Source organism: Agelaius tricolor, unplaced genomic scaffold (genome assembly GCF_023055355.1).
Source record: "Agelaius tricolor isolate 1412-34295 unplaced genomic scaffold, bAgeTri1.0.p SCAF_2, whole genome shotgun sequence".
NCBI classification, from domain to species: Eukaryota; Metazoa; Chordata; class Aves; order Passeriformes; family Icteridae; genus Agelaius; species Agelaius tricolor.
In genome coordinates, this window is record NW_027269262.1 from 35,535,736 (window position 1) to 35,550,411 (window position 14,676).

The window sequence follows — 14,676 nt, forward strand, 5'->3', positions numbered from 1 at the left end:
TAATCCAAATTACAATCTGAAAAAAACCCCAAATCCCAAATGCTGGATGTATCTGTGCAGAGTTGTGATCAAATCTTATGCAGCAAATTAAGAAAATTATTAGAAATAGACTGTGAGGGTACAAATACACATGATGATAGTAGGCAGAAAGATACTCACTGAATCCTCGTCTTGAATCATCTGAACTAAATTATCAAGTACTGGAGTGAGATTTCTGAGGGAAGAAAAGTTAGGAAGATGATGAAATCAGCAGTTTCTCCTCATCCATTCTCTTGTTATTTAGAAGAAAGAAAATCCTTACTTGGATTTCATGTTGTTAAAGTTTTTGCCTAATGCCAAGTGTCTTATCGATCGGTTTTTACTAAGCCAGACTACAAGGGTTGAGAGATCAGATTCTAGGCCTGTAAAGAATCAGATTAGATTAGGAATTAAAACACATTTTCACAAAAGACCCAGACCAGGGCCAATTATTGATGCTATACTCAAGTAATTATAGAAGCACACTAATTTCCAAAATGTGTAGGAAAATTTCCATTCTTCTATCTTTAAATCTTTTTCTCATTAGGGCCTCTGCTTTTCTATGAGAATAAATGCTTTCTCTAAAATAAACCCTTTAAGTCTCCATGCTAATCAGCTATTAAAGGCACCTCTCACAAACACAGAAGAGAATTCAGTCCCTAATCCACAGTCTAGCCACCCAAGGGTAGTTCCTCACGCGGTCAGGCAGAGTTTCAAGTTCCTTGGAGAACTCTAAAATACTGCTAATCACTATCTAGTCTTAGTAGAGCTGTGTACCAACAATATTTCAAAGCCTTCAAAAGCCTGCAAAAAAGGCTAACATAATACACTACAAATAAAATGACCTGAAAAACAAGGCAAATTTTTTCTACTCCTGAGTAAAAGAAAATTAACTTTAGTATTCCCAAGCTAGTTATGTATTTGAGGAATCCACTAGCTAGATTACAATGATTTAGAATTCAGATTCACAGCATAATTTAGATTTCAAATATCTATCTTTATTTATAAAAATAAATCTTTTTGCCTAACTGGGCTGAATCAGTAGCTCTCACAGCTTTCCACTTGTCCATCCCATCCTTCTTGGGCATTCCACTGTACTGGGAATCTGTTTCTGAAATACTTCTGCACTTGGCTGATACAGGGGCAAACACAGCAGGCGAATTCTTCCAGTTCATACATTTACACCTTGAATCTGCAAGATGAGAAGCCAGCTCATATTTCCAGGAATACCTGTGCTAGGAAGCACAGAGACTCCAAAGCAGAAAAGACTTTTCCAAAGACTCAAGCAGGCCTTTTCTCACCTGAAGCGCTTGGCTCTTTGCTCCAAATTTTCCCCCTCAGCTTCATTCTGTACCAGACCTTTCCCTTTATTCTTTTACTAGACTTCCAATTCTCATTCAGCTTCTTATCCTCTTGTACTTAACTCAAATTTACTCTGGATCTAATATGAGCTTGGTACCATTATTTTCTTCTGCCATGTTACACTGATCTCAAACAACAAACTTTTGAGGGTACAGTTAGTCTTCCAACGTTTCTTATTAAGAGGTCTTGATCTGAGACATTTCCATAACCAACATGGCCAGTAATCACAGAGCAAGAGCAACCACCCTTGGTTACACTGAGAGCAGAAACAAAAAGCATTTCTTGACTTGCACAACCCTCCGTTCCTGTTCTGTGTACTTACCATTGTCTGAAATATCTAGGCTGGTGATATTGTGTATTTCTGCTATGCATCCTTCCAAGACTTGTGCACCTCCAGATCTTAACTAGAGACAAAACATCATCCATTTTTGCAAACTAGTTATGGTTTCAAGATCACACAGAAGACAGTGGTAGGAGCTTTGTGAATACAGAAGGCACTAGCAGCGGCAAAAACAACAGCAACAGAAGAAGTTATAGACATCAAAACGACAGCCTATGCACACATTCCTACTGTCCTCATCCTTACTCTCAGTATTCACATACAAATGAGAAAAGGGACTCTCTTTCCTTTCTCTTGAAACTACCTCTCAGCCTCTAAATCAGGAAAATACTTAAATGGTTAAACACAGCAAATCCTTTAGCACTTGTGCTGGGCAGTGCCTGAAGGATGGGGGTGAGCATTCTCTACATGAACATTTCCAGTGTCTGGTGATACAAAAAAATAAACTTAGACCAGCCTATCAGCTTGCAACCCTGGCACCCTTGAACTCCACTACAGTCAGGCCTTACAAGGAGCATCTTCTTCCAGCTCTTAGCACAATGCTAAGGTGCCCAAAAGATAAGTGGGGGGCATACAAAAAAACCAAAACCTCAATTAAATTATGCCTCCCTGTTGCTGAAAAGAAAATTCAAATAATCCAATTGTAAAACAGCCATAAAAGACAATAAACAAGAGGAAAGAGCAATATAGTCATTCTTAAGAAACAGCAATAAAAGAAAAAAATTGCAACAATAACAAAAATGCCTGGCTGCAAAGTATCAATGATGATATTTTAAATCTGAAATACCACATGACTATAAAAGAAATGTCAGAATTTAATGAAAAAACAATGAAATGTTCTAGGAGAAAACATCAACATTAAGAAGTAATGAAATCTTACACACTTATTTACTAATGCTACTGAATTAACACCTTTTTTTTCCAAAGGAGTAAAAGAATTTTCTTTTTTTTTTTTCAGCTTTGAACTTCTACATAAGGTGCATTTAACTTTATAAACATCTCCCCGTAAAAGATTTTAGCTGAAGTAGGAAAAAATTCTATGGAAATTTTATTTTTATATTTTCTACCTTCACGTTATTTGCTTCAAAAAGAATGGAAAGCTTTTTCAAACCTCTTCAAAGCTTTTTCACCTCCTGTGCATAACAACTGTGAAATTTTTTACTTAGTTCACTTACTTGGGTAAATATCCTGAATCTACCTGCTGATATTTCTGTGGACCATCAGCTTTTATCCATGCTATAATTGAAGAGCCACAAATGCATTCTAGAAGCAATTTTCAATAAAAACTTGATTTGGCATTTTTTTCAACATTTGAGGTATGTGATGGATTAACAAGCAGCTGGATAACTTGACCTGAGAATTTGGAGAATGGTGGCCAAAGATAACACCTAAATCATAAATCAGATCTGGAGTGTGAGAAGTACAGAACATAAGGCACCTTTTCCCCTCTCCATAAATCAAAGCCTTCACCTCATCCTCTCAATAAGTAGTCATATTACAGGCTGTATTTGGGCCAGAAGTGCTGCAAATTTAACTCAACTTTATTTTAGTAAGAGCATTTATAGCATTTGCTGTATGAAAGCCAAAATCATTCAGTTTGCTTTGTGCTGCTCCCTCAGTGTGGCCCACTACAAGATAAACATTTTATACAGTGTCACATCTACTACTGCAGAATCTATGGCAGATCATACATGGAACTGGATTGGTTGTTGGTAGGGTAAAGTTCTATACACTAAAATTGTACTCACTATAGAATCCAAATGCTTTTGGCTATATATACTTTGAGGGCTGAAGTGGACAGTTTTTCAGGAGTAGCTTTCAATCTTGTACCAGATAACTCTACATTCAAAATTTGAAATATATAAACATTTCATGAGCACAAATGGTGATATCTATTTGATCTGAAAGTGATGACAAAAACTCCACTTTTAGGATCACAATTTGCTGCAACTGTGTTAAAATATTATGCACATAAATAGATATATACAAAAGCAGAGATAAATTGAAGTGCTGCTCGTCAATGTGGACTGTGATACTGACAAAAAGACTCTCTGCAACACCTTCTATATGACATATTTCTGAGACTACAAAGAAAAGCTCTTATCAGAAAATGAAGAACAACCCTTCTACAATTAAAAATGCCAAGTGTGTTCCAAGCTATGAGGTACTAATATGGGAAGGGCAAACAAAGCTGCTTACTGATTTAACAATTAAGGTAAAGCATGGAGGGTACTTACACAGTGACCAAGCTAAGGGAAGCAGAAGGGAAAAGAGTGAAATACATCAGTGCTGAGCAGGTAGAAATAAAAATGTAATTTTCATAGTAAAAAATAATTTAAAAAAACAACCAAACAAGCAATAGAAAATGATTAAGCTTGGAGATAATATACCAGAAAATTATGGGAGCAAATGAAAAATGGTGGAAGAGGGAAGGAACACAGATTTATCCTTCCATACTTGAGTACAGCTTGCCTGATGCAGGAAAGAAGAGGGCAAAGCTGAAGCATCAGCTTTATAGCCCCCTAGGAGCGTGTGCTTACAGGAACTGGGAGTAGTGGTGACTGGCTCCAAGCTTCCCACCACTCTCTTTCCAGGTGTAGATTACCCTGCCCAGATCCCAGAGGGTCAGGGAGAGGTGGAACGGGATCCTGAGGTGCTGGGCCATTCAGAGCACTCCCACCTGCTGGCACATCAACTTCCCTGCTGGTGGAAGCATCACTTCTTTCCAAAGCACATGAGAATGGATAAAGCTCAGTGATGGGAAAAAAAAAATGTTAAGGGAAGGATCTAAGGAAGTGCTGTCAGTTTGGAGGGACCAGCTACAGGAAAGCAACACTGAGTTGGGCAGGATTCCTTCCTTTCTGTCACAAGAGTCAGCCATGGCCACAAGTGCTTTGGTGTCCAATAAATCTCATTGCTCCTTGAAGGACTCTTCCACATCGCATCCTGGGTGTTATTTCATGAAAGGGTAATATTTTCTCTCCTGTCAGCCCTTGTTGATTTACATGCTAATTTATACTCTCATTACTTATATTTGTGTTTTATTGATTTATTTATTTAAGGCTAAATCATCATTGTAGGACTTAATTTTTATTACGTTAATTACTCCTCCCTTTTCCTTCCTTCCTCTGAAAGATAAATTATCATCCATCTGATCCCTCTACTCAGAAGTCAGAAGCATATGTACTGGACTTGAAAGCTTTTCTATTTGGAATTTACATGCAGTGCTCTTCAAAGTAACAACATTTTCCAAAAAGTCTAAAATATCAGAAACTATGATATGCATTCACAATTATTTAGTTTTTTCTTTATAAGGAAATCTGTGCACATTTCAAAAGCAATTAACCACAAACCTAAAGGCAAGGATTACTGCACTTCAACATGGTTATCAATATTGCATATTTTCTACTTAAAGGGAAATCACTGTATTTGCAGGCACTTCTAGAACAGTTAATACTCAGATGGCCTTGGAAATATCTAACAAACGGGAGGCTTTATTTGCAGCTTAAAAAACTGGGAAGTCAGAGAAGGCCTAAACTGGTTCATGTTGGTTTTGGCAAGAGTCCACCACACAGTTCTCAACAAAATGACTTTGCCTCAAGTGGCTTCCCAGGGTTGTGTCTGATCTTTTCAAATTCTGCTTTAACCATGCAGGAATCATCCTGCAAGAGTATGGGCAGTCCTGGGAAACAGAGGGCCCAGCAAAGCACAGGGAAGCAAGAGAAAACAAGGTAAGGCAAACCAGTTGCCACAATAGTTCTTACTTATTCTTGAGGCCACTTTGACAGTGCTTCTTATGTTAATAACTTTTACCAAAGTTCCTTACTGGCTTGAATTGATTAACTGATTAGGAAAATGGAATTTCTCCCAAGGTTAAAAAGCAAACCTGCAGAAGAGGGAGCATGCCTTCTGATTCTGGTTCTGAAGGAAGACAATTAAACCACAGACATGCCTTCAGGGCATGCAGCTTCCTTAGAGCCATTCAAATTTGGGCACCTCGGAAAACCCTGCTGCTAATCACACCACCAGAGAGCAGAAGCTGCCAAGCATCCAACAGGCTGTCTCAGTGTGTAGTACAGCTGCACTGCAAGGAGGCTTTTGCTTATCAGGTGCTTTGAACTTCTGTGCTCATTATTTAGGATGCTGTAACACATATCCTAACTTTTATCATAACTGCTTCTCTGGGTTCTCTGCTTCTCATCTTTCCCACAACTTTTGACTACAGAGGAAGAATATCTTGCCCAGTGGATTTCACAGGAACTCTAAAACCTCATTGCACATTTTGAACACATCCTGATAAATATTCCTTACCTCACAGCTACTGAGGTCTAAAGACACCTCCTTCAGATTGTGATTGCAAGCCAGGCCTAATAAAAGCGCTCTGAAAAAGATCAATTTTAGAAGTGTTTTAAAAAGATAAAGGGCAGCTTTACATCATCATCTAAGTGATCACAGGTTAATACATCTATAATGCAAAGATTCATTTCAAAACAACACCAGCTGAGCAGTTATTTCTTAAATGACAATGGCAGCACAAGCCTGCCAAACTCAGAACACTCCAGGAGCTTAAAAAACTGCAGGGATGCAAGGCTAATGAAGAAACTCTAAAGCTAATGCACCATCAACATTTAATAACATTCATCAGAGATAAATTTTCTTCAACATTTGCTTTCAAAGAGCACCAAATGATTATAACTGGAGTGTTCTGTCATACAACCATACAAACTCTCAGATTTTCCAAAAAACCTAGGAAAGAATAAAGTTTTTAAAATACACAAGATGCCATGCAGCCATCCATTTCAGTCAGGCACAATGCCTGTAACAATCAAAGGCTGGAGCATGTTCCAGTATGACAAAATTATCCATGTCCACAACCCAACAAGTATTTACAGATTTCAAAATTATATTCCTATGCAATGGCATCCTTTGCCTTTAGGCACATTGGCAGACGCATAAAGTTACAACTAATTATGGTTCTCATAAATCCACTTTTAAAGTCTAACAGAAGTTTGTTTCCACATCTAAAAGTTAGTGTTAATATCACACTTATACTAATACTGTCACATCAGAAAGCACACTAGTATGTGCAACAGAGAAGAAACAAACAAAATCTGTGTATACCTTCTAATATCTTCAAGAATAGATGCAGCTTCAAATTAATAATTCAACAGAGAAGCAGAAGGACTTCCTTCTCCAACTTCATTTCAGCCAAAAGCAGCTAACTAAGTGATTGATGCATGGAGATAAAAACCAACCCTTCTGATGAGCCATTTGTCTACTCACTTGCTATGCAAGTAGTGTGTCAAAGCTACATTTGAAATGTGTGTGCCTTGGGCAGGTTTTCATTTAAACCTATTTATGTCTTCTGTCCTGCAGGTATAATCAGACCTTCCCTATTAACAAAGGCAGATGTCTTCTGCTTATTTACTTAAGCTATTAATATATGGAGGGGGGCAAGGGGGTGGGGAGAGAAGTGGAAGTTCTGCAACAGTTCTCACAAATTTTTAGATGAACTTGTCTATCTTTCTTACCCAGACGTGCTTTTTATTCAGTCAGGCTGGCTGATGGTAAGTTTGCAAAGAGCTTCTGAAGCATTTCCAGGAAATAAAAAAATCCAGTGCAAGCATAAAGGAAGTGCAGATTAAAAAAAGACACACAGTGCTGCTTCAATTGTACACTTTTCACAGGAAGAAAAAAAAAGTTTTTTTCCCTAACCTCTTCCCTATAAATTCACCCTAAGAAAATCTCCTTATTTCTCAATTCTTTGTCATGGAAAGGGCCTTCAAAGGGCCTGAAGCCAGACATCTTATACTTACACTTGGCCACTATGTTTAAATCACACACGGCAACACATGGAGAGGTCTTATCAACTGTGCATGATGCAGAATGCAAGAATTGGCCTTGCAATTAGCATTTGCATGAGAAGCATATCAGAAACTTGTCTTGTTACAGCACTGACAGATCAAAATACAGTTTTTGGCAATGTCTGTAAAATTCAACAAAAACGCCAACTTACACTTCAACAAGGACGAGAGCACAAACTCCCTCCATTAAAAAATGGTGGAAAAAACAGTGAGCTGCAAATGGAACATTAACTATGTTACCTATGTACAAGGTATATACCCTCTCTCCACCCACCACATGGCATCCTCATTGTACAGCTTTATCAGCAAACCTGCTCCCTGAAAGGCTTGATTTACACTGTCCAAGCAAGTCCATGTCCTTCACAGACTGCACTGATTAACCAATACCTTTAAACTCACCGAGCTAGCACATGCAATTAATCATACCACAACTGTAGAGCTAAAGGAAGGGTATAAAGAAATCAAATAACAATTAATAAGAGGAATTTGGATCTCAGAATATCAGGTATCTGCATTTTATCTATTTCTTTTTTTCTCTAGGCAGGATTGATCTTGAATCATACATTCAATTTGGTGACCTCTGGTTCATGGACACAAACCAGGAACTTCTCTTTTGTCACTGGACAGCTCCAGCTTCAAAAGCTTTTTGACATAAGCTCACAAATGATGCCAGCAAAGTACTACTATGATACACCGTAGTTTTAAATTTTTTTCTTCCTGGAGCCATCTCTCATGTGTTCTTGCAGTCTTGCAAATGACAATTTTCTGCCTGAAAAGAGGTGTTTCTATCTTCTTGTGTTTAACCACCACTGTGATCTTGATGGCTCCGGAGAAGGTTTGTAATTCTTGCAGTTAAGAACAAAAGGCTGAGCAGCTGTCCCACAATACACATCCTCAGTCCTTTTAACACCAGATTAACTTCCACAGGACATTTTTGAAGTGGATTAGTCAAGCCATGTAGGTTTTGAGAGGTAAAGCAAGGTGTCCTGCAGATCAAAGTCCTCTGTAGTGTTGTGACACACTCAGCTCAAACTGAATGAAAAATTTAGGTCGGAGAAAAAGCACATCACAGAAATTGCCAAAAAGTACTAACTTCTGTCCTATCTCCTAGGAAGAGGTGAATGCTGTCACCAGAACAAAAGCAGTCCAGGCCAAAATACCAGACAGCTGAGAGTGGCACGGATGCTCTGAGACCATTCATGTCCAGCTAGACTTTGCAAAGATGCCCCTCCTTGGAGCTTTCTGAGCTAGTGAAAGAGCTTTCTGCTCTAGCTCATCCTATGCTCCCCATCACTGCCTCTTTACTTCCCCAACACCAGTCAGGCAAGTAACTCCCTCCAACCCAATTCAGTCAAATTGAGCCAGATTAACTTAAGCGTTACCAGAAGCAGTTTTTTGCTAATACATATTTTGACTGAAAAGGACTATGAAAATGCCATTTGCTGCCCAGCTGGCAGGCAAAGGGCCCCAAGTTTTTGGGATAAATTAATATAATAATATCTTTCATGAGCATAGGTAGTTGTACAGAACTCACCTGCTCACATTCCTCATACCATAAGACATACTTAACATGACAAGAAGAGAACCTTAATGTTTGGTGCTTCTCACCTTTCCTAATCTCTGGGGATATATTCAATGTCCCACAGTATTCTCTTTTTCCTATCAAACCAATACTGTCTTCTGTAGTAGTCACATCCATCCTTGTTTTTCTGCCCTCCACCATAGGATCAATAGCTCTAAATTAATCAGAATCAACCGTGTTTCAAAAAAATCACTTTGTATTTGAAAACACATCTGTACCACACCTCCCTAATAGTGGCAAAGTCTGAGCAAGCACAACAACAACCAAGAGCATCATATAGAACAAAGTGAAAGATCAGAGCTAAAATGGCTCCTGCAGTTGAATATAGATTTCAATCCAGTGCACCTGACTTAACCATCAGGCTCTTCTCAGAGGTGCCAAGCAACGAGACAAGAGGCCACAGGCAAAAACTGAAGCATAGGAAGTTCCACCTGAACATGAGGAAGAACTTTTTTACTGAGCAGGTGACTGTGCACAGGAACAGGCTGCCCAGAGATGTTGTGGAGTCTTCCCCACTGGAGATATTCAAGAACTATCTGGATGCAATCCTGTGCCATGTGCTGTAGGATGATCCTACTCAAGCAGGGAGGTTGGACCAAATGACCCACAGTGGTCCCTCCCAACCTGATCCATTCTGTGGCTCTGTGATATTGTACTGCCCTCTTCAATACCGAATTGTCTTAAGAAAAAATACTCCAAAATGACCTACACTTCTCTTTTGGCTGTTGCATTTGTCACTCTTCCCTCCCTTAGCTTCCTGCAGAGTGTATCAAAAGCTTTCCATCTCATTCTCAATAACTACTCTTGATAACCTACACCTGTAATTTTGCCATCAACTCCTGTCCATTAGACACTCCCCATTAACCCTTCCCCTCAGAAGGCAGGCTCCCAACAATACAAGGATACATCCATGCACATATGTCCATATTAAGATTGCAAAATAGGTAGCGAACGTGTCTAGAGATAAGGTTATGTGTATTTTAATGCATATTAGTTAGGAAGAGGACACTTTGAAAAGAGTCCTTTCTTTAATTAAGCCAAAAAACCACCAGTATTCTGCCAGAATCAGAGATAGCATATCCAGGCCTCTCTTGACTTTAAAACACACTTTAAAAATTTCATGTCTGAAAATTTCAACACAGTTCAAATCCAGACACATCATAAGAAGGGTGACAGTGCTTCACAATTTCCCTCAGCCTGCAGAACCTGTTAGTCACAGGCTGGGTGACATACAACCAAAAGACTCATTCCACTTAGCACTCCTGGAAACTGCTGCCATTGTCGCCTCCCCCGAAAGGAGAATACAGCTCAGTGCAATAGGTTTCTCCTCCCAAACACTGCAACAGGTTCTGTTTCATTATGGCTGTTGCAATAATGCAGTCCCAAAGGAATGGTGCTCACACAAGCCTATAATCCCATTTCACTGTGAAGCAGTTTTGTTCATAAGCCACAAAGAAAGAAATATATGCCAAAAAAATGCTGACAGAAGCTAAACAACTGTGACATTCCCAGAGCAAAAAATATGATTAATAGCCTCAACTGTGAGACAGAAAGAACATTTTATGAATGTGTGACCATCACAAAACTCATTCTTCTAATATCAATAATGTACAATGGGGGAAAAAAAAGAAGAAAGCAAAATTCTTTCCCCTTTCTTTTAAATATGAGACACTCATATAACAAAAATGTAAACTAGGTTTTAGGCACAGGAGAAAATGAAATTAAATTCTTACTTTAGAGGCTCAGGAGGGAGTTTAGTTCCTGAAAGGTTAATCTGCATCAAAGCAAGTGAGCTGCTGAAAAACTGTTTGAAGGAGGGAGGGACTTCTTTTCCTTTTCTGTAAATAAACAAATTCATTAAGAAGTAGCATTTAGACACTCCTCATTGCAATAAATAGTGAACGCAAGCCATCAGAAATGTAATGATCTTTTACAGTTTAATTGCTCTACCTTCGGCAGTTCTGTAATCAGTGGCTCTCAATTAGCTTAGAATTATAATGTCATCAAAATGTTGATTCAACAAACAATCCTCACAACTGCACTGCTGCACAGAAGACTTTACTATCTACCTCCTGTTTGGTGAACTACAAAGAATGATCATTTGGATCAGGTTATTAGTGAACATACTTACATCTCACAAGTAGATGATCACACAGGACATGAACAAAACCCTGAAATTGCTTTTTCATCACTAGAAATAATTACTCAATGCTAGAATACCTTAGCATCAATTAGGTGTCATCTCTGATAAGGACCCAAAGCTTCAATCTGAACAAAATGGAACCTAATATTTCCTACAATGCAAGTACTCTAAAAAGTAAACATTCAATCTCAAAGACTTTCAAAGGGAGTTCCTCCCAGAAGAAGACAAAACAAACTTTAAAAATCATATATAAAGAGGAATCAAGTCAGCCAGACTTCAAAATGTGGTGCTTTGCCCTTTAGAGACAAAAGATATATACAGACTTTCCGCTGCATCAGTATCATACAAACATATTAGACAAGGTAGCTTACTTTACAGGCCTTTAGCAAAGAGCACAAAGGGAAAGAAAATATTTTGCTTAGAATAAGTAGTACCTACTTCATCGAGCGCTAAGACTTCTAAGGCTTTTTAAAAAAAAAAGCCTTAGATTTATTCTTAAAAAGAAAGGTGCTACATAAGTGCAAAAAATCATAAACCAAAATACTGAAGGAATTGAGGGTAATGACATTTAAATTGTACCTGTGAGAAAACAGAGTCCTTGAGAGGCTAAGGACAGCTAGATGCTGAAGACATCCACGAAGGAGGGCTCCACACACCTGGTTCAAAATAAGGGCAAATCATTTTACTTTATATTAACCTAAAAAAGTACCTAGGGATAAAAGGTGGGGAATGTTTCCTTGGTATTGAAATAGCAACAAAAATGGTCTTTACCATATCTAGTGCACACTCCGTGTTGGATAAATCCAGATGAACAAGGGCATTTGGCTGGGCCAAAAAATTGTACAGGCTCTATAATTATTTGACAGAAAGAGTTACAGATGTTAATTTTTATATTATGACAACTGTTACTGGATCACAACCTGTCATTGCATTTTTGGCTTTTACGATAAAATCACCTAAAACTTCACCTAATCATACAAGATGTTTTATATTTGTAGGCTTTTTTTTTTTAATAGTGGGAAAATGGAGCTCAGACTACACTTACCCAACATTTTCTTAAAGCACAGGTCTTGAGTTACTGCATTTAACTTTCGTAGCAGATGATAATTAAGATAATAATTAAACAAAGATTTGTGATGTAACTCAGATTGCTGTTACATTTCAGAAAGGCTAATTGGTTCATAAGTTAAAGCCAGACTCCTTAAGCATGAGGGAAACAACTAATTTGCACCTGAAGTCCATGGTTAGTTCTTAATATCAGCTGTAAACATTACAGGTTTAAGGGAGAATACAGAACCAGTAACAAGACTTTAACATTGATGCCTTCAGTACTGCCTAGAATATGTCATGTAAATGTTAGCATATGTAAAACTTCTTACTATACACTGTTTCATTTTGGGCTCTTTTTAGTCTCAGAGAGCAACACAGAAAGATAAAAGTGTGACCTAATTCAGAGGAAAGTGGAAAGCTCAACTCCACATGAAATCCAGCCAAACAGTGCACACTTAACATTTCTAAAATAGATCCATCTTCCCAAAAACTAGGTCATTTAGCCCCTATAACGACAACGCAAGAGAGGTCCTCACTTTGAAAATTTCCGTACTTTCCTAGGGTTTATTTTAATTGTTAAATAATAGGATTTCCTTGCTCCTGTTAGAAAACTGATTCCACAGATTAAGAGACCTCAGTATTAATAATCTTTGAACCATCCCTCTGACAGGCTGAGAAAAGCCCAATTTCCTGCATTTATATCTTAAAATATTGTAGGTAGACCTTAGGTTTTTTTAAACACTGCCCTCCAAAGATTTATTACATTTTATTTTACCTTTTGTTTTTACATTATTTACTATGTTATTCTCTCAGAGTAATTCACTGTGTGTCTTTACTTACATTTAACTATTTATTTGCTACCTTTAAAACCCTGTTGTCCCTCTGACCCTTTCACCTCACGTCTGAAAAGCCGAGTTCTCTGAAAATGTTGATGAATATGCAAGTAAGATAGGTGAAAAGGCCACATCTGACTGCACTTTAAATGATGAGATTGGTTGACCATAGTTCTGCATCTTCTAGATGTTCAATTCTTAGAATTCAAAACCTGACAGTCATGTGCACATAACTTTTGATGTGAAAGAGAAATGCAAATGTAACAGTCAGAAAGTGAATATATATTAATTGAGAAGTAAATGGATTTCGTTAGGGAGGAAATAGAGGTCCACCTTCATGGCAATTGATAAACTGAACAAAGGACTCTAAAAAATAATTACATTCTTCAAAGAATCATGTGTTTTAACAGCACATGTCAACGAGGTGCCCAAATTTATTTATACAAACAAAAATATTGAAAAGCAGAAATTAATTCTTTACAAGTCAAAAGAAATAATTTGCTAACAGCCTTCCAATGAAAAAATTTGTAATACTCTTATCATTAAAAAGATGATGAGGGCTTTTTAATGGCATTTTGTCACTTTCAAACACAACTCAGAGAGAATAGTAAGTCCACTGGAAAAAAAATTGTATTCTTGCACTTTTCTTATGTATCAGGATAAGCCAAAGACTAAAGGCATAAATTAAAATGATGTGGATTTTTTTTTAGTTGTGTGGGGAAGTTCTCTGACTTTATTCCAAAGAGGAGAAACAAAACTGTTATTTTCTACCCCTACTAAAACTGTACAGAAATAAAGGCCAAAGAGGATCTAAACCAAAAGGTTTTGCCTGTCTCTCAAACATTAATTAACAGACGCATTCATTACCTCCCATGAGAGGAAAGCACTTACTGAGAGATCATCTCCGCGGAGCGCGTTCCCTGAGAGGTCGAGATAGACGAGCGTGCTGGCGATCAGCGAGTTGGCACTCAGTGACTGGGAAAGGCTGTTCACCCCTGCCAAAAAAAGGGGTCACAACTCAGCTGAGCCAGCTCCACACAAAACTGGCCCAGAGCCTGCAAGTGCACAATTTCAGTGAACGCAGACACGTGCAAATGTTTAATGACCTCCTACTGCCATCACTGCACTGCAGCTGAAGAACACAGATCACCAGGCAAGTATGGGACCTTTCCCTGACACAGCATGCCCAGTTCCCCCTGGACCACACTTTCCCAACTGCCCTGATGGAGCCACAGTGTGTTATACGTCCCAGATGCAGGATGTATCCAGATCCATTTTCAAGCAGATTTTAAAAACACAGTTTACTCCATAATGTTAAGCCAGTGTCTTCCTACAAACAATTATATTTAGATAAAACTATCTGTGGAAGTAGATGCAAGCATCTGTGGAAGACCAAGTACATTAACAATTATAATTGCCGGAACTTCAAAAGCAACTGATGAGACCTAGAAATTAAAAATACTTCAATTCATGTATTTGCCTGT

The 14,676-nt window shown here is 38.2% G+C and overlaps 1 protein-coding gene across 6 annotated transcripts in view; it reads right to left on the bottom strand.

The window, feature by feature from the left end:
* The window catches only part of CARMIL1 (capping protein regulator and myosin 1 linker 1), a 189,684-nt gene that overhangs the window by 66,793 nt on the left and 108,215 nt on the right, over positions 1-14,676 (bottom strand). For 3 of the 6 annotated variants that reach the window (XM_071456061.1, XM_071456043.1, XM_071456078.1), the window contains exons 13-21: positions 14,084-14,187; positions 12,081-12,158; positions 11,889-11,965; positions 10,900-11,004; positions 6,032-6,101; positions 3,958-3,969; positions 1,703-1,784; positions 302-401; positions 160-214 (exon numbers count right to left, since the gene is read on the bottom strand). In XM_071456061.1, the coding sequence (XP_071312162.1) occupies positions 160-214; positions 302-401; positions 1,703-1,784; positions 3,958-3,969; positions 6,032-6,101; positions 10,900-11,004; positions 11,889-11,965; positions 12,081-12,158; positions 14,084-14,187 (683 nt within the window). The remainder of the gene's footprint in view (positions 1-159; positions 215-301; positions 402-1,702; positions 1,785-3,957; positions 3,970-6,031; positions 6,102-10,899; positions 11,005-11,888; positions 11,966-12,080; positions 12,159-14,083; positions 14,188-14,676) is intronic. The other 3 variants (XM_071456069.1, XM_071456052.1, XM_071456084.1) reach the window with 1 other exon arrangement.